Raw genomic sequence first — 19,679 nt, forward strand, 5'->3', positions numbered from 1 at the left:
TGATGCCATATGCCAGGCAGTGATAAGGAACCTTATATTCAAACATAAGAGCAGAGCACACATTATTCACCAGAGTTGTGGCAGCTGGAGTTTATTTATCTATTTTCAATCACATGGTGACTATGTTCTATTAATACTGATGAATATGTATGTGTAATACTAAAAAGGTGCCATCATTTCTCTCACAGCGGCCTTGTGCTACAAAGGTTGATTGTTGGTGTCGGGACAAATGATACGAACTGTGAAGGCTGAGTTTGTTGATCTTTTTCACTGCCCTCCATGAATGGTTTGATGACCAAGTCCCTTTTTCTGGCCTCATTCCTGTGTATGGGTTTAGTGAGTGCAGTCTGTTTGAGCAGGGCCCTTAAGCCTGCATTAGTAGCTAATACAATATAAACTATATTGATCATTTAACCTCTTTATGGAACTTGTCATTAAAAGCCTCCATCCAATCATGCATGGATCTCAAACACTTAAAAACATCTTCATATACCGACTTACATCCATTCCACTCTCTGAAGACTTACAGGTCCAATAGATTTCACTTGTGATGACTGAAACATTGTTGAGTGAATGTACTTTTGCCAAGGCTTTTATAACTTTTTTTTCACAAGCAGAATAAATGAAGTGATGGTGTTAATGTAATTTTCTCAAATTGTCTCATTTGTGGCATGATTTCACGTGGTGATGTACACAGATTTAAAAACCCTGCCTTGATTATTGAAGTGGATGTGCCAGTTGATTTGGACAGCGTGATTTGGACTTTGAAGGCGATTTGGCCCAAAGTCATTCTAAAATCAAACATGTCTCTATGGTGGACCCTAACGAGCTAGCTGCTGCTAATGGGTCAATTGAAATTATCTGCGTCTCCACTTAACAGACTTCCTGCATTCCTGCTTTTTTTGAATTCATGAAGTCTTCCACTGTTACCCGCTTGGTCAGAGGAGTTTTTCCTCTACTGTTTGACGTGGTATCATATTATATCAATCTATTTTAAACTATTCTTAGTGAAATAATTGCTATGGTTGTTTGCATTAGTAACTTACTAATGTCCTACTGACAACATTTTGATTTGAGTGTGACTCTGGCATCATCATATTATGAAACAGAACTCATCAAGACAATGAATGCAAAATAATCTTTCTGTGCTGGATGTTCTTGATCTGAGCTCAGCTTTCAACCGCAGTGACAATGACATAACTAAAAACATCTGAAAATTGATCGAGCTTAAATAATTCAGATATTTATATTGAACACTTAGCTTTCACAGATTCTTTAGCTCTAAGAAATGTACCATGTGGAGTCCCGCAAGGATCAATTCTTGGACCTCTACTGTTTAATTATAGTGCTCTATAACCATCAAACACAGGATTAGTCATTACAACTATGCAGCTTTTTGCCTTTAATTGATAGGATAGTTGAGAGAGAAATGGGGAGGCAGAGAGCGGGGTCTGACATGCAGCAAGAGGCCACCCGAATCGGAATTCAATACGGGGCCGGCTGCAGCAAGTACTAGCCTCTGCATATGGGGTTACTGCTCAACCCACTGAGCTAAACCCCAGCTAAACTAAATTTTAACTTTAACATTAGACACATCAGCAAACCAGCCTTCTATCATCTCAGAAATATTTCAAAATTCATAACCTCATTTTGCGGGGAGATTAGGAAATACAGAAACCTTTGTCGCCAGAAGACTAGACTACTTTTAACAGTCTTTTTACTAAATCCATCCAGCAGCTCATTCAAAATACAGCCATTCATATCTTGACTTGAGCCAAAAGATTTGACCATATCACTGCCTCTGCTCTATAAACCCCTAAATGGCCTGGGCCCTGAATATATATCAACCCAGGTCTCAGGATATTAGTTCACTCTAAATAAGGTGACAGAGCCTTTATGCTGCTAAAGCAGGGAATAGTCCAACTCTGCTGGGTGATTTTTGGTGTGCGCCAATGCTGAAAACATTTTTGTTTTGGTTGGCCTTTAATCAGTTATTTGTGGACATGTCTCGTGCAGACGAATTTTACTTCAAACTCTGTCCTCCCAACTTCAGAGGGCTGTTTAAGTGTTACAACTTGGTTTCAAGGTTAAGGTTAAAATAAGAAATAGGGATTGTGATGCTAATCAGATCATGATCCATCTGATGTTGATGATGAATTCTAGAGATAACCTGTTTCTACCTTGTCTTGAGCAGTGAGCTGAATTACTGACTGCTTCTACCACCACTTGTAGAAATGAACGAGTTATTTTTACTGCTGTGTTCTGGACCAAAAAATACTGTGCAGCCTAAGGCATAAGACGACATGTCAGAGGCAGCAAGAGGAGAACATTTTAACACCATGAAATCCACTGTGCCATAAAACATGAAAATAGCCACAAAAGGGCAAAAGTAACACTGCAATCACAACCCTCTGACTGCTCTGCACAATATAGAAACAAAAGTATTAGTGGTTGATATTGAACATTCAGATTATGTAAAGATGATATGAAAACATGTTCCTGTGTTTCTTACATGTTACACTGTCTTGTGAAGCTATTTAATAAACACCAGGAGGGGATCTAATGTCATTGCCAGTTCATCAGACATCTGCTCCAGCAGCCAGCAGCCTTTAACACTTTGTGATAATTCCCGTGTAAATGTCAGCGGTGAAAGTGCACCGCAGCCAACTGAAGCCTGCAAGGAGTTACTCTCCATCATTATCTACTTATGTTGGTAACTCCACATACTGGGAGTCACACTGAGAAGCTGCAGATAAAAGAAGAAAATTTTAGCCCGGCAAATTTTGACAGATGTTCTGGTAACTCAGTAGCCTGGCATGTGGGCATTAACGCACTGTCAAGCTTTGGCAGAACTGTTTGATCCAAAACATCCTGTGCTACCCTAGAGTTTTTTTCTCCTTTAATGACTAAACAGATGGATTTACATCAAATTAGGAGCTGAAGAATGTGTTTTGTCGAAAGAAAAAGTAAAGCGCCTTTCTGCTGCCTCATCTCTGCAGCCTCTTAACTGCCACACTTTGAAAAGATGAAACCGCAACACAGACTTGTTCTCCTGTCCTACACTTTCATCCCCCAGTGCGTTCAGATTCATATTTGTGTAGTTGTTTCTCATATTCACCCTTTTTTCCTCTCTCCAGCGGTTGCGGAGCTTGTCATCCAGCCGTCGGGCAGCAGAGGCCCACTGTGCTGCCAGTCTGCGTATGCGTCTCTTCATGAAGCTCAGAGATTCCTTCCCTGTGCCCACCTGCTCCAGCAGGGTCCCAGTGTCGGACTGGAAAACAGCCTGGATGACAGGGGTGATAAAAATCAATGGGAAAAAAATTATAAGTACAGAGAACTTCTGATGCACCATTTCATGTCTTTACAGAGACGTGGAGCAGAGGTTCTGCAACAGAAACTACTGAATAATTTGCTGGTATTGAGATTTATAACTTGGCCTAAAGCAGAAGGGGTGGGGTATTGAAAAACCTCAACAAAATGGATATTGTTAGGCTGTTTTGTACAAGTGGAACCATTTCTATTGGCTGTGGTCGACTGTAGAGAGCACTGAGAGCCTGTTATATCTTGTTATCTGGTGGTGCCCTGAGGCGAGGCCTCTCAGTCAGGTTGCCTGTGGGATTCTTGGATCATCCTCATAAATAGTCTTTTCTCATTTTACTTCTCCTCTCCCCACTGTTATCACTAATTCACAGGGCAATAACAGTGTTAATCAATGGAGTAACTGTATCGGTAAAAACAGCACAGAGGACTTAAAACAGTGCAACATTCTAACACAAACTGTCTCTCCCAAAAACATTTACTATATAAAAAAAACAAAAAAACAACTAAAATTCTCTCATAGGCAAAATCAATATGCAGAGCTGTACTGGAGTCTCACAATGCAGGTGAATTATCACTCTCCGGAGCAACTCGTGTATGGCACAGCACAATTCAGAGTGCCCAAGGGAAACCTTGGGATTAGTCTCATTGAATACAGGCAGGCAATTAGAGCAGAAGGTAGAGCTGCAGACTGAACTCACATCAGGGCTTGTCATGCCCGCCATACATCACTCTGGGGAGAAAGAGGGAGGAGGGGAGAGGGGTGAATGTATTTTTTACTGAAAATAAAAAGTGAAATGATGCAGGAGCGAAAACAGCAATGAAAACTGGGATTGACAGCTCGCACCCAGTGAGGGATGGTGTACAGGAGGGTGTTCAGATGCAGCTGATCAACACAAGGTGCCACTGAATCCCTTGTACTTAGAGAATAGAACAGTGTCTGGTGTCAGTGTCAAGCTACTGAATCTACAGCAGGAGTCTCTTGAAAGTTTTAAAGTCATCGTCATTAGTCGTCAGCTGCTTTGTTTCACCTGCCTGCAAAGATTTTAACTTTTAACTTGCTATTTTCACACATCCACATCCTCCCCATATTGAGCAGGTCTGAATAAAAAAACAGAAAGACTCCTTAGTGCAGGGACAAGAGAATTTTTTCCTTATTGGCTTCCCACCAGAGAAAAGCAGCAGTAGCTGTGTTTTTGGCTGCTTCCCAGGAATTGGCTAAATGTCTCTACAGCAGTGGGAAATAATTTAACCTGTGCTTTGCTCCAAAGTTGTTTATTGAGCTAACAGTGTTGCTGTGGAATCAAATCGAATGGGAGGGAAATGATGGGTTACCTGTCTCTTCGGCTGAGGCTTCAGTGTGGGTGTAGTGGTCTGGTTCCTCCAGGGCAGTGGGGGGCAGAACCACTCAACTTCGCTAAGGTAGATGAGGAAGGAGCAGTCGGAGCCGTCCACACCGTAAAAGGCATAGCAAGGGTCTGAGGTCCAACGAGCACGCATCCACTGAAAGGCAAAGACCCAAAATGTTGTCTGATGATGTAAATTCTTCACATGGTTTACATTTATGTCCCTTATGTTATTTCATTTGACAGGTTGTGATCATGTGGCGACACCCAGCTTATATTTTCTATCTCAACTTTAATTCAATGCAATGGCACGTAGTCTAGGAAAAAACCTGGCCTCCTTGACATTTCATTGATAACACCTTATACTGTTGGTTAAGATCACACATGTCAGCAAAAAGAGCATGAAGAAAAAGACAGAGAAAATATAATAATTTTATATACTGTGTTTGTTTGCAGAAGTGAAGTGGGCATTCAAGGAGAGGAAACATCACTCAACAGTGGGGGGAAAAAATCAGCAGCTTCTTGTATGCATGTCTTTTTCTGTACATATACTACCGCTGCTCGAAAATAATTGCCACTGCTGCGATGAATGAAATTGTAATAACATGACTGTGTGGAGAGGCTTTAATTTAAAATGAGGTTTTTACAAGTGCTGTTGAGTCAGTCTCTCTGTTGTGTCTCTCTCTCTGTCATTATCAGCAAACACGAGACGAGGTTCACTTCACCACTTCACTGACATACAGTATGTCATCCAACCAAGTCCATGTAAAACTAATGAATTTATCCAAATTATGACATTTAATGTGTGTTGACTGATTGACAATATATACAGTATACTGTAATAATGCATTGTGTAAATGTCTGCGTTAAAGGTGGAATACATTAGAAAGTTGTCAGCTGCTGGTAGACTTTAAGAGACACAGCGAGTGCTACCTACAGTAGCTATCATTATCTTGTGAAGATGAGTAGGCATTAAAACATTCCTTTCATTCTTCGGTCACTCCTCTGACTGGTTCTTTATCCGTGATGCATTTGCAAAGAAACATTACAGTGACAACCAATTATATATAAACGTATAAACTTGGACAGCTTGTGCTCCATCCACAATGTCGCCGGAAATAATAGGTTGCTTGTAGTGTTGTCAACTTGATTACATTTTTCATGAACTCAGACTAATATTTAATTCTGTTGTCAGCTATAGTTGATTAATGCGTGTAACCTTGCCATCTTAGAAACAGCAGTTTCATAACTTCTGAAGCCACAACATCAACCTTGTCATAGGTACAGTCCTGTACTTTGATAACACAACACCTCACAGAAGGCTCCACCCGGGCCGATCCCACTGCTGCTAAGAAATACAACCCCCTGGGGAACACTGCTGTCTCCATACACGCCTCACACACCTCAGGAGGTGCATGTTTTCCACACATTTTGTCTTCAGTTCATGAGCTTTCCTTGCATTTCAATTGATAGAAAGAAGCACACTGTACTGTTAATGCATCTACTGTACACACTGCAATTGTCTGCTGTTGTTTCTGCTGCTGTTTTGAATTCACATAATGCACAATACTTGTTTATGGAGCTGGATTTGGTTTTGTTTGCTTTTCTGTGTCTTGTTTTTCTTTGCCGTCATCCAATATAACAATATATATTGTTCCCAGACAACCCAATTCTCTACCAGGAGCCTTTAAACATCTTATCTTATTTTACAAAATTCACGTGGCACCAAGGTCAGTCCCCAACAGAGGACACAGGGATGTTTGCTCCGTCTGTGATGCTGTTTGGACTTAAGTGAGATATGAAGACTTACATCCATCTTGCTGGGACATTCTGGATAACGAGGATCTTTAGGAACCTCGCATTGTCCTAATAGTCCGTCCCTACCTGGAGGAAAGAGAAATGCAGCATATTTATCAAAGCTTTGACACACACACACACACACATTTTGACAAAAGACTAAACAAATCACACTCTTGCACAAATCAGCAAAAAAACACTCAGTCTTTTTTCATAGTACAAAGACATAAAAGTCAAACACAAAGACGAAGGTGAGAACAACAACAAACCTGGAAACTACATCTTGTACTATTTATCTACTGTTTTTATGTGTTTAGCCAAGAAAAATAAACTACCGTATATTTCTCTCATAAATTCTGTCGACCTTCAGCACATCAGATTTTATGTAAGGTTTAATTAAGCGACAAAAACATCATAAAATAGTTAGATATAAATAGATACAACATTCCCCGTGGAGTTCAGAATTGGTCATGAGACTAACTGGGTAATATAATACTGATTGATCTGGTCTTTACAGTCTTTGCCTTGGGCATTAAGTGTGTGTCTTTGGCATTACAGGATACATCCTCCTACCTTTGGGATGAACAGAGATGAATTAGAGAGTAAGCTTGAGCTCCCCTGCTGAATGAATGGCCAAGTCTCTGTTCCAACCCAAACCCTGGATTTACTATAGATAGACTGCATTAGTGTGATTCATAAAAATAAAATAGAAAATCCTCATCCTCCCTCTCCCCCCACACCTCTTCTCTTTTACTCCCCCTTTTCCTGTATCTTCTGCGACCCGGCTGACTTTCTCTCCTTTCTTTTTTCCCCCTACCCCTACTTCTCCCTTTTCTTTCCTCTCCCTTCATTTCTTCCCCTTGAAGCCTGGCTCTAGTGAGTCTAATTAAAGGAGTAGTTGCAGCTTCTCCACCAGCATCCTGCCAAGCGTCGAAGAGCGCAATCACAGACAAATAATTGCTATCCATTCTGTCTGATTAGCATGATAACGGCAGACCTCTCACCATGAAAAGCTCTCCTGCCTGCCACTGTCAAAACGCAGCCAGGTTCAGCGCAGCCTCATTTAAATGATATCAGACGTTATGACAACAGACAAATTATCTCACAAATTTTAATGAGACAGTGAGTTGAACCGCTTTGAGTCATAAAGTGCAACGTAGTGGATACGGCAGTGAGGGATTGAATTGTAAATTAAACCGTGCCGTCCAGCTTCTATTCTGTGCCTAATAAAGAAATTGAGAATGAAGGCTAATAAAGAAAGCTGACAGATGCAGAGCCCAATAACTAGGCAGTAATTCATCATTGTGCTTTCAACATCCTGCAGTTGTGTGGTCATGACATAGTAACAACAACTGAGCACTGGGCTGTGGTGCACACAAGGTCTCCCGTTCTCACACACAGCAGCGGCTTGCTATTTTGGATGTGAACGTAATGTGCCGTGAATAATGCCTGTCATGTTCTATATGATCAACCAGCAAGAGCATGTTACATATAAAAAATTGTGCATTCAAGTGTTGGACTGGATCCAGGCTTGACAGTCGGTCTTAAGTGGGCAGAGTGGGAAAGTGTTTTCAGATTGGATGGATTTGAAATGGACAGAGGGGATTTATCTAAAGGGCTACAGATACATTTGTAATTCTCCAGGTGTGTGTGTGTGTGTGTGTGTGTGCAGTGCACTTGCTTTAAAACTCCTACCTCTGTTGCTGGCCATGCTGCGCTGCAGTGTCTGCTCCACCCTGACTGCCATCTCAGACATGTTCTGGGCTATGGCCTGGATGCGCTCCACTAGACCTGAATCCTGAATCCTAAATCAAACACACATATAAACACACACACACACACACAGACACACACACACACACGCAAGCACAAACAAAGTGGAGGAGAATATCTATAAATATCCCAACACCAACAACTACCTTGTTGTTGGCCTGAATTTTCTATAAACTCCAATCAAGAGTTTTCAAAAGATACAGGACGGTATATTTCTTTAATAGCCTCCTACCATCTACAGTAGCAGTATCTGTTGTTTTCCCACCTTTGCGGTAAACGTGAAGTGGGGAGGGGGGAAAAAAATGCTAATTTTCTACAACTTGAGGCGTGAAATCGAAAAAGCTTTTAAACATTGACAGATAATTTATTTGTTCAGATAAAAAAAGTGACTCAGCATATTAAAGCGCATCCTTCAGGGAAATAAAAAAAACAGAAGTCAATTAGACTGTTGGCAAATGGATTTCACTGCACTTGACCTCTGTGACCTGAAAGCTTTTGGCAAAACAATTAGGACGCAGTATTTACAATGGAGATAGAGAAGGATGAAACACAGAGGTTTGCCACACACATTATAGCGCAAGGTTACAGTTCCAAGAGATTCTGGAAATCTCTACCACGTCAATGAGGAACAGCAACTGCAAATCATCTGAACCTTTGTTTGTTCCAGGACCCTGGTCTCAGTAAAAGTTTAATTTTCCTCTAGAGCATTATGTTTCTAAAAACATTTTTCCAAGAGCTGCTACTGTGCAGTCTTACCAGAAACAAGCCCATGACACATTAACTGCTCTACGAGGTGCAAACACCAAAGGAGAAAAGACATCTTTCCAAATTTGATCGTGCCGGGGAAAAAAATGAACCTTCAAAGCAAAGAGGGCAAATGTTTTTGCATTTGCTGCAGCACCTTAGGAATGCACCACAACTGCCTTTATTAATGGTTAATGGATTTATGCAATCAATTATATATATTGTGGAGAGGAAAAAAAATCTATGAGTTTCTATACCGGTTTCTTGAAGAAAAAAAGAGTCTATTCAAAAGTCAGATCGACTTGAACTGTGTTTCTAAAGTTAAAATACCTCAGGGCTACAAAAAAATGCTAATTACTTGATCTATAAATATCAGCAAACAGTGAAACATGTCCATCATCAATGCCTGGTCGGTGTCTGCACCTCTGAACAGTGGTCACATTTGACACAATAATCTTACAGAATGATTGTTGTGTCATATCGAAATGATGCTGTCCATAATATAACTTTATCCTTTATTGGCACATTGTTACCTTATCACACCTTAATTAATGAAGCAATCTGATATTCTGAGATTCATTTTGTTTTGTTTTGTTTGTTTTGTGTTTGTTGGATTTTGTCTACATGTACTTATTCTGTATTTGTTTTGTGGACCCCTTTGAAAACGAGATGGTTCATCTCTACCCAATAAAAGAATGTCAACATCAAATTTTTAGTTCAATGATTAAGTGATTAAGTCATTTTTTTCTGTCAATCTAATAAGCAGTGAACTGACCACAACTAACAATTATTCTGATTGCCTCTTTGTGTTAGAAAATAGTGGAAAATGCCTATCACTGTTCCCCAGAGCCCCAAATGAAATTGCTTCGTCAACAATGGTCCCAGAATGTTTGTTGTTTTTACTATGATGATTTTCTGTTGATTGAGGCTTTTACTTTTACTTAGTTAACTTTTAGAGTTCCCATAGATATACAGCATATATGGACCTCCACACTTTACAATTAAGTAAATGTTCCATGTTCATTGAGGATGTTCTTTGCTTTGTACTTCCAAAGTTTTCTTTGCAGTATTTTGTCAGAGGAAAGCTTCTTTATACTTGATGTCTGCAGTTGTTGGTGGATCCCATTAAACTGGTGGAGGACGGTTCTTTCCAGTGTTACCCTTGTCTCTACATAAATCAATACATCATCTAAGCGACTGAATAACATCTCACATCAACAACAACAAAACAACATCAACAACAACAACTAAAAATTTAATTTCACCCCCCTTTTGCACATCACGTCTATGTTATAATCAACCACTATGAATTGATGTTACCGCCAGCCTTGGCCTGTTTTACATGAAAACAAACACTTAAATGACTGATTTTAATGAGCGCTCTTGTTATGTAGTAGTATTTCTAGAATGTATATTGCTCATTAAACAGCTCTGAATATTTAAACTCAGAAAAAAACTAATGGAGCAGGGGTTCTGGGCCAGATGCAGATCTAGCAGTTAAAGTGGGATTTCATTGAGGCAGCATGTATTTCTGTGTGTTTGCCAGGGGAAAACAAACCTAACTCTGCTTATGCATAACTCAACATAATCCTAAACCCCCCCATGTTTAATTTTTTCCATGCTGTTCCCAGGAGGCAAGTGGTGGCCAAACATTTTCTTCTATAGTACCCTGCAGACCAGCAGGTCAGCAGAAATTAAATGCTAATTATTCAGTCACCCAGGCCCACAATGCAGTGAAGTACACACACACACAGACCAAAAGTTATTATACCGTGGTACAAAAGCTTTCAATTGCACTGACAGAATATTGTTTTCTCACACAGAGGCATCCCTTATTTCCTTTGCTGGGACCCAGGAGAGGCTATCAACTGCTAAAGAGCAATTATTTTCTTTAACTTTTCACCAGGTGGCCAAAGTTTTTTCCGCCTGAAGATCTCGCACTAATCTCTGGGGTCATGCACAGTTATACACACATACACAGTTTTTTAATCACCTGAGAGAGGTAAAGTTAAGCCAGAGTGTATCAGCATCAGATACATTTATACCACCAAGTTGGTTAGAAACTATCCGGCCTTTGTCACTTTAACATTTTGAGTTAAGTCCCTTAGAAGCCAATTAAATGGTTGTTGGAGCTATATGACTGAGAGTGTACCCACAGGGCATTTTGTAGAGAAAATTAAATCCTGTAATAGCGGGTAAAAAAAATAATCATATGCAGAGTTTTGACCAGAGGACGGTAAATATTTCCCCCCAGGCGCCTGAAAAGCAGTTTGTCAGGTCAAGTGAGCTGCTGGACCTTTTCTGTCATTGTCCATTAATTGCAGTCAGAACCAGACTCATAATGGCCAGCAGTGCTGTAACATCGCAAAGGTTGTTACAGCATCTTTTCATAGGAGAGGTGGTTGAGGTGGTTGTGTTGCTGCGTGTGAGAGTTGCAGACTCGACTGAAGAGGATTTCAGAGAAGATATTTCCTGGCTGTGAGGAAGAGGGAGGTGGTATCCAGGAGGGAAACAGACAGTAAAAGCAGAAACAGGAGGGAGCTTCCTCTCCTCAAACTCTGAGCAGGTGCTGGCATGAGAAAAGGTCTGTTGCCATGGAAACCACAGAGCGCACACACATACACATACACACACTCTGTCACACAACTCTATGCAGGCAGCTTTAACTTGTCCAGCAAGACCCCTGCTCTTCATTTTTTTTTTCCATAAGTGACACTCTCTTTCATTTCCCCAGCTGCCCAGGGAGAGGGATGGAGTTTGTTCTAACACATATCATCTTCTTCAGCACCGGGCTTCAGCCACACAGGCTCTTTTCACCGCGTGCGTCCGCTGTACTGGGGTGGCCCAGGGCTCCATACTTGGCCTTCTCTCTGTCTTCACACACTCTCTCTGGTCCACTTCAGCCTGCATGTTTTTTATCCCTCCCATTACTGTGCCAGTGAAACTCACCTTTGGCAGCAGGGTTGAGCTGGGCAGAATATTTCATGTCACACCTCAAGTACAACCTTGACACCTGTTGGAGCTGCTGTTCCTTCCCAGCTGAAAGGATTTCAGCTCTTTTCTATCACTGCTGACACCGCCACAATGACTGAAGCAATTTTGTTATGCAAGCACAACTGAACCATCCTTCACTTGTCCTGTATACTATACAGTATATGTTCCACTAAACCAAACCTGTTGGACTAATAACCTAAAAAGGGAACATCACGTCTTCATAATATGAGAAACCAGTAAGTCAGTGTTGTACCTCTCCAGTGCCGAACTGAGCTCATCCAGCCTGTGGGTGTCTGTGGTGTTACCCAGAGTGTCCATCCTCTTCATTATGACCTCCAGCATGTCGCTGATTTTCCTCAGCACCCCACGAGACTCTTGGCCACCAAGTACTAAAAAAAACAAAAAACAGACAGTTCATGTACAGTAGCCTTACTATGTAACTTGAATGACCAACTAATGGCAAAGTGAATGAGGATAAAGAATAGACAGGTAATGCAAAGTTAATGAATGAATGAATGAGTTTGACATTTTTATGGCTTGATGAAGTGCATCTCTCTATATACAGTAATCACTTTTCATATAATACAATGAATCTTTACGTACATAATGTATAAAAAAAAAGGTCACAGAAGCAAAACAACTGCTCAGTAAATCATTTTCTCTATAATAATGTACTGCACAAGCACTTTAAATGCATTATTGTGGAACAGCAAGGCCACATTCATTTTATGTCCCATTTTACTGCTGGTTTACTTTAAAACATCACTTCAGTCTAGTTTCTATTTTTGTTTTGTTTTGTCCTTCATTATTAAAGCAGCAGCTCACCGGGAAACAGCGCTGCCTCAAAATACAGGGATGGGCAAATTAGCCTGACGGTATTGGTTTTTGTCCTCCTGCTTGGGCTGAAATTATTAATGACCACAACTGGTGGTGAACTGGAGAGACGCTGTTAGCAAACACCTAGTCAATTAAGCAGCCTGCAGCTACAGACAGTAAGGTCTAAGTAGGTCTCAGACTGCACTGCCGCTGTGTCGAGGTCCCGACCCTGTGCCGTTGTCTTTGATTGCACTAAACTCCAAACACTACTCGGTGTGTAATTATTAACCCGTAACTTGCACCAGAATTAACAAACACCAAACTCGCCTTTGATGCTGAGAAACACAATTAGCTTGTTGCCTCAGGCAGAAGGTCTTAAGTCATTTTTGATCAAGTAAATTCGATGAATGACGACAGATAATTCCACTCTGGGGGTTTGGGGAGTGAACCTGTGGTCCGAACTCCCGAGACAAACAAACCAATGGCAGCTTTGTATCGTTCTTAGTGACTGTGAGCGAAAATAAAGCCTCACCTCTCAGTGTTCACTCATCAATTGCATTAGGCTTTAGAAACTGCAATGTGTGCAGGCTTACTTCCCCTGCCAGAGTTCATTTATCACGGCCCAGGCGAGAGTCACCTTTCACAGAGGAAAAATTGTATTAAATCACCAGTAAATAAAATAAGGAGAGAGCAAGAGAGAGAGGTCTCTGTGTATATTTGTTGTTGCGATATAAAAGAAGGAAGAGAAGCACTCAGCAGCAGGAGCAAGAATTACAAAAAGAAAATTGCAGAGGTAGAATTCAGCTTAAGTGAACAGTGTTAGATATTTTTTTACCAAATCTCTTTCCTTTATTGCATGTACATATTGTCTTATTTGTCTTAGTACAATTCCAGTTATTTCCATAATATCTTCAGTCAAACTGGCCTAAAGACGTCTCCCTTTGAATAATTCAGCAGTTAGACAACATGTTCTCCTTCCACAGAGAGAAAGCCAGAGACTAAATGAATTTCCACTCCATTAAGGAGTAAAGCTCTGCAGGGTAACATATTCACTATGCAGTCCAGACTGTCCAAAACCTGTTGCATGCATGTCCAAATAAGTCGGAACAAGAAATGATTGAAAAATGTCTAACAAGCAATAATGTTACCTCCTTAATGTGCATTTATTTATCTATCAGGATTTTTTTTTTTTTTGTGGAAAGAGAAAAGAGCTGATGAGGAAGTATCAGAAGGCGAGCTAAGTTCAGATGAGCCTATCTCAGCTGCTGTGCACTCTCTGCAGTAAATCTAAACAAAGCCTCTGGGCTAAAGTGTGGGAAGAAGAACTCACATTTCTTCACAGTAATGTTCCTTCCACACATTGTGCTCGTAAATCACCATTACTGTGCGACCAAACACCCTTCCTACACACTACATTTTTAGAACTGAGCCTTATATGTGTTTACAATCAACTGCTCATCAGACTGGCTTTTACTCTTGCTTCTTCCTTCCTCCTGGGACACAGTGGGGCTCATGTGTTTGTTTGTTTTGTTTTTTTTTGTTTTCCAGTGGATGGTCCAACATGTGGACAGAGGTTTACCAGACACTGATGGTATCTATGTGCTAATGCACACCCTCCTCTGTGTCGTTCATCATCTGCTGGTTAATCAAGGGCCGATTTAGCAGCCGCTAATCTCATTTAATGACTCCATTTCGGAAGTGCCACAGAACAATCGATGTTATGAACAAATTCCAATTAGATCACCATTTGTACTGTAGCCTGCTGTGTCCACCGTGAAATAGTGGGCAGCCAGCTATAAACAGCTCCCCGTGGAGACTCACTGTGTCTGCGTGTGCATGGCCAAGCAGAAAACAGTTGCGACTCAGGAGGCTACTAAAATTTCTGCTCTGAAGATTGTTGATGTGAGGGAAGAAATTATCACTGAATACAGCCAATGTTGCTCACACATTATTTTAACTGTGTTAACATGTTTTTTCCTCCAAGATGATGCACTGCAACAATCTTTTCCCTCCCTGTTCACTAGCTAGTCAGCTGCCCTTGCCTTTCTCTGTTAGCTAAAAGTCACACCTTTACATCTGCTGCTAATTCTCTCATCAGCTCCCCAAAATTCTGCATGAACTTTCCCTCTACCTGTAGTTCTCCACCAGACTGTCTGTTGTGCCATCCCAGTCTAGGCCAGGAACACACTAGATGTGTGTGGTGAACATCATGGTTAACGACACTGAGCTGGTGCAGAGAACCTCGTGTGTGTTCACATGCAAGTACATCACCTGTCAGCTCTGTCTCTCTCCATATGTTGCTGGTTATGGCACTGTGGGATTTCCTGTCATTATAATTTAATTTCTTATTCATATTTGACAGAAAATGTCAGTTAAGTGCCACCTTCTCCACATGCAGCTGCCACAATGCTTAAAAATATATCTAGCTCTATTTTTTTAATGTCTGTGAGTGTGACAAGCCTGGACACAGACAACTGCGGAAGGTAATGTCATTGCTATGATGTCAACGTGACATCAGCAGGTCTTTTCTCTTCCTATTCTCCCGGCCTTATTGCCTTTGCCTCCTGGATTTAATTTTGTTTTCGAGGACTGCTCTTATCATTGACTTTCATACACTTTTACCAAACCCGTTCTGTTCCTTGTCTATTTTCGGTACAGACTTTTCTATAATTGCCTGCACCTGTATCTTAGCCAGGTCCTTCTGGTTAAATAAAAATCTCTCTCTTCAAGTCTTGCTTTTATGTTCTCACCCTGTTTTACTGAGCCACCGCAGCCAAAGCGTTTTAAACGACTGACAGATTAGTATTTTCTTAAGCTTCAAAAGTTCCCTCACTGAACGTCTGCTGGCATATAAAGCTCATCCTTGAGGCGTTTCCACAGACCCTTGATCTGAGCCAATTATCTGTTTATATGTCCAGGATGTGAGCAGCTATGAGTGTCTGAAGTCAAACAGGGAGAGGTGGCGGTGGTGTTTTTATTGATCGGTCTGTTGATGCTTCATTTAGATATGGCTTCTCATAAGTGAACTCTCAGATCGACATCAACGTCAAAGCCACAGGGTCCAACAGTTGAAGGCTATAATTTGGATGTTTAAATAGTGATATTCAATAATTTATAGAGCAGAGATCTGCAAGGACGGCCTGGTGCCTGACTCTGGACATGGCAATTTTCCAGCTGAAATCATTTTATACAATGACTCAAGTACAGTGTGAACAAAAGCTGACCCTCCTTTCCAATATTTGACTTTAAGTATCTTTAAGCTTCACAAAAACAAGAATCATACAATCCACACTCTTTGTGTGATGTCTCACTGTTGCTGACTTCAAACATGCAGCCATCTGGGAGGCTTTAAAACAATGGCAGTGCCTCTCAATACCTTGGATCACGCAGTGTGTGGATTTAGACGCTGCTCGACATCATCTCAGAGGGAGGCTCGGAGCATGATGTATCACTACACCGGGCTAATTCTACCACCGGCTCCTCTAATAATCAGATGATTTACAGTATGTAATCTCTGCACAAAGTGAAATCACTTTAACCAAGCGTGCATATAATGATTTGTTTCTTTAACACCTGCCGAGAATGGGTAATTTGGCGTGTTGCTTTAATTAAGCTTTTCTTTAAATAAGGACAATGCAGTGGCACTTGCCAGGAAAGTTATCGGCAAATAACGCTATCAGCAAAGTTAATTAAAGTTGTTGTACTGTACTGTATGTTCAAAGTTAAAGTAATTAGGCTAAAGTGGCTCTGTCAGCATTAGTGATAGTGGATCATTACTGTTGACGTACTAACATCTCTATTGTCGTTGAACTACCTTGCAGACCTTTGATTGCACACCTTTGATTAGAGCTGGACAATAATAGCAAAATCATAATCACAATTATTTCGGTCAATATGGAAATTGCGACTATTTCACAATTATGCATTGAGAACGAACCATTGTTGATTTGTATAAGGAAGTCTTTATTTTTTGAATTGCCCAATTGGGCGGTGGCAGAAAAACGTATGCAGTGTGCCAGAGTTTTGTCTATGTTATTTGCTTCTTGTGTTCATACGCTAGAGAACCTGTTCTACCTTTCTTGTTGACCAAACAGCGCTGCCCTCCCTCTGTCATCTTCACTCGTGCTGATTTTTAAATTCAGCCACACACAAGTTGCCTTGTTCACAGTATTGACTGAGTGAGGGCAGAGCAGGTTGAAATCGCACATGTGTGTGTCTTTCAGAATAAAATCCCAATAGTCTCAGAAAATGATGAGATAATTGTTTTTCTTCGATTAGATACATTTTGAGATTGTTTGGTTCCCAAATCGAAATCATGATTAAAATTCCGATTAATTGTCCAGCCCTACTTTTGATAAATTCAATCTGTCAGAACGCATCATTTTTTAACAAACTGATCACTGATAATTTTGTATGTAACAGCTGAATCTGTAAAGTATTAATTAATCCTCCTCACTATGGGGTAAATGTTTTGGAGAATAATTGCCTCTGAAAGTGCAACAGAGATACAAAGTAGCTCTGAGTGGAAATTCTTACTCCACAAACCTCAGAATTATATTAAGTTGCAGTGCTTGAGGATATTTACTTAGATTCCACCATCACATGTCACCTTATTTCTGCAACTATACAAGAAATTGCACTTACATTTACTCATTTAGACATCTGTCCAACAACCTACGTACAAGTGAGTAACATCACAAAAGCTGCAGTAGGAGACCGAGGAGGTGTAGGCACCGAGGAGGACCACATGTATTCAGTTGGTGCAAGGAGATTGGGTAAAAGAAGTGCACCAAAATGACCATTTTATCAAGAACATGAAGATCCCACACCAAGAGTAATACAAAGACCCTCTTTGAGAGAAGCCCACAGTACCAGGGCTTCATTACAACAACACATGCTCCAAAGAAATGATGTGCTAGAGAGCTGTCACTGCCAATGTGATATCACATATTTCAAAATGAAGCTCCTGAAGGTTCATGATATTAAAAGAAAAACAGAAATCAATTGTGGATCAGGAGTAATGCAGGTGCTGAGCATCACAAGTATGTGAAAAGGTATTGTATGGAAGGTATGTACGCAGCTGGCTTATACAATCTGAACTACAACAGTATACACTTTATTCAGTTTGTCAGTGAATAATTCATAAAGCAATTTCATCTTCATTCTTCCTTTGTCCTTACCATAGGTGGATGTTAAGATATCTTGACATCATTGTAAACACCAACAGAATCCAGAGAAAGATAGCGTAAAGCACCTTATTCTTCATATAGCCTACTAAAATGGAAATACAGTGTTTTGACATTCTGTAACTTATGCATTAACAAAACTATTGATTGTAGCTGAGTGTCATGTTTGATTTATATGCAGCAGTTCTTTCTCCTCCCCACTGGGGCCATCGAAAGCTAAATAAATAAATGCTGTCATCCCTGATATGCATGCCGGCTGGGTAGTGTTCTTAAGTGAGGGAGCCTGGGGTCAGACCTCACCGACTCACCTGTCACCAGGATCTATTCACACATTCCCTCCTGCTCTGATCTCTTTTACACTCGCACATGCACTGCTGCCCATCTCCTCACTTCAAATCCAAATATTCATTACAGAAAAGGCTGATTGAGATTGAGTTTCTCTTTCTCTTTTTGTCACCTTAGGGGGAGCTGCCAGGAGCTATTAGAGCAGAAAACCTCTGTGACTTATCCACTGTGCAGCTCTGGCGTCTTATTGTGCCCGACAGCCTGGAAAAGGGAAAACTAGCTGCACTATTTATTTATTTATTTATCTATTGTATCTGAAACGTGGCTTTCGGTGGCTTCAATTAAAACCTGAATCTGTGTCTTTCCTAAGCTACTTCCCCTCTTCCCCACACTACACAGATGTAAACCAACATATTTTTCTAAATTCCCCACAGAGGTAAGTCATACTGTCATTGTGTGTGTGTTTTTTCTATTCTCCATTGTCAAACAATCAAAATACAAAGAACATGTATATAAACTGGACTAGCAACCTGTCCAAACCAAGGGGGCAGTTGTCGGTCTGAGAAGTGAAGCTCACTTCCGCGTTCAAAAAACTGCAATCCCCTCGGATTCCTCTGGGGGCTGGTGTCAGAAGGGAGCATTCCCCATAGACCCCCATGTTAAAATCGCCGACTTTACATCCTCAGTAAACATGTTAAAAGCCTGGTGTCAGAACGTTTTTTCGCCTCAATCGATAGTTTCTACCCCCACACACACTCTGAGGGGGGTGAATTTTTTTTTAACTCTACCGTTTTACTGTTATTAGGTTAAAATTCTGGCCAATTAGGGCGCGGAAACATTGAGTGACAGGTCCGAGCAGCTCCGTGGACAGCTGCTTCGAGGCCAGTGGGCGGGAACTCGGCCGGCCAATCCAACATGGCGCTGTTCAGGCCGCCATATTTGAGTCACAAAAACGACTCCCCAAAACCAATGGGTGACGTCACGGACGCTACGTCCATTCTTTTTACAGTCTATGGTCCAAACCCTTATTGGCCTCCCTCAGGGGTCCAGCAGGGCACCTGACTTTTCAAGAAAAAGTGGTATAGCTAGTGGATGGGTTTTGCAAATATACAATGTATTGTATTAAACATATTGCGTGCAAACAGGAAACAATAAGAATAGAAATCACTACCTAAACCATGTGTGGAAGTGCACTTCCTGACCCAGTTTTCAGAACCTCCTACAGAGCCAACCATTGCCTGATCAACAAAATACATGTTCCAAATGAGGCTGAACTTGCACAACCTGTCATTATCATCCTCAGCTTTATAATCTTACTGCATAAGAGTTTGTCATCAAATTATTTGCAATAAAACAATTTTCTTCTGTGTTTCTGTGTGTTCTGCATGTATAAGCAGTGATATGTCCCGGTCATGTACGC

At 40.9% G+C, this 19,679-nt stretch overlaps 1 protein-coding gene across 1 annotated transcript in view; it reads right to left on the reverse strand.

Annotated features, from left to right (window-relative positions):
- mgat5b (alpha-1,6-mannosylglycoprotein 6-beta-N-acetylglucosaminyltransferase B) overlaps nt 1–19,679 on the reverse strand; it is a 64,677-nt gene that overhangs the window by 35,804 nt on the left and 9,194 nt on the right. Inside the window, exons 3-7 of the mRNA XM_085784632.1 lie at nt 12,226–12,361; nt 8,157–8,266; nt 6,475–6,548; nt 4,654–4,821; nt 3,119–3,283 (exon numbers count right to left, since the gene is read on the reverse strand). Coding sequence (XP_085640758.1) covers nt 3,119–3,283; nt 4,654–4,821; nt 6,475–6,548; nt 8,157–8,266; nt 12,226–12,361 — 653 coding nt within the window. The remainder of the gene's footprint in view (nt 1–3,118; nt 3,284–4,653; nt 4,822–6,474; nt 6,549–8,156; nt 8,267–12,225; nt 12,362–19,679) is intronic.

Source organism: Trachurus japonicus, chromosome 8 (assembly GCF_045865225.1).
Source record: "Trachurus japonicus isolate A0001 chromosome 8, Traja_1.0".
NCBI classification, from domain to species: Eukaryota; Metazoa; Chordata; class Actinopteri; order Carangiformes; family Carangidae; genus Trachurus; species Trachurus japonicus.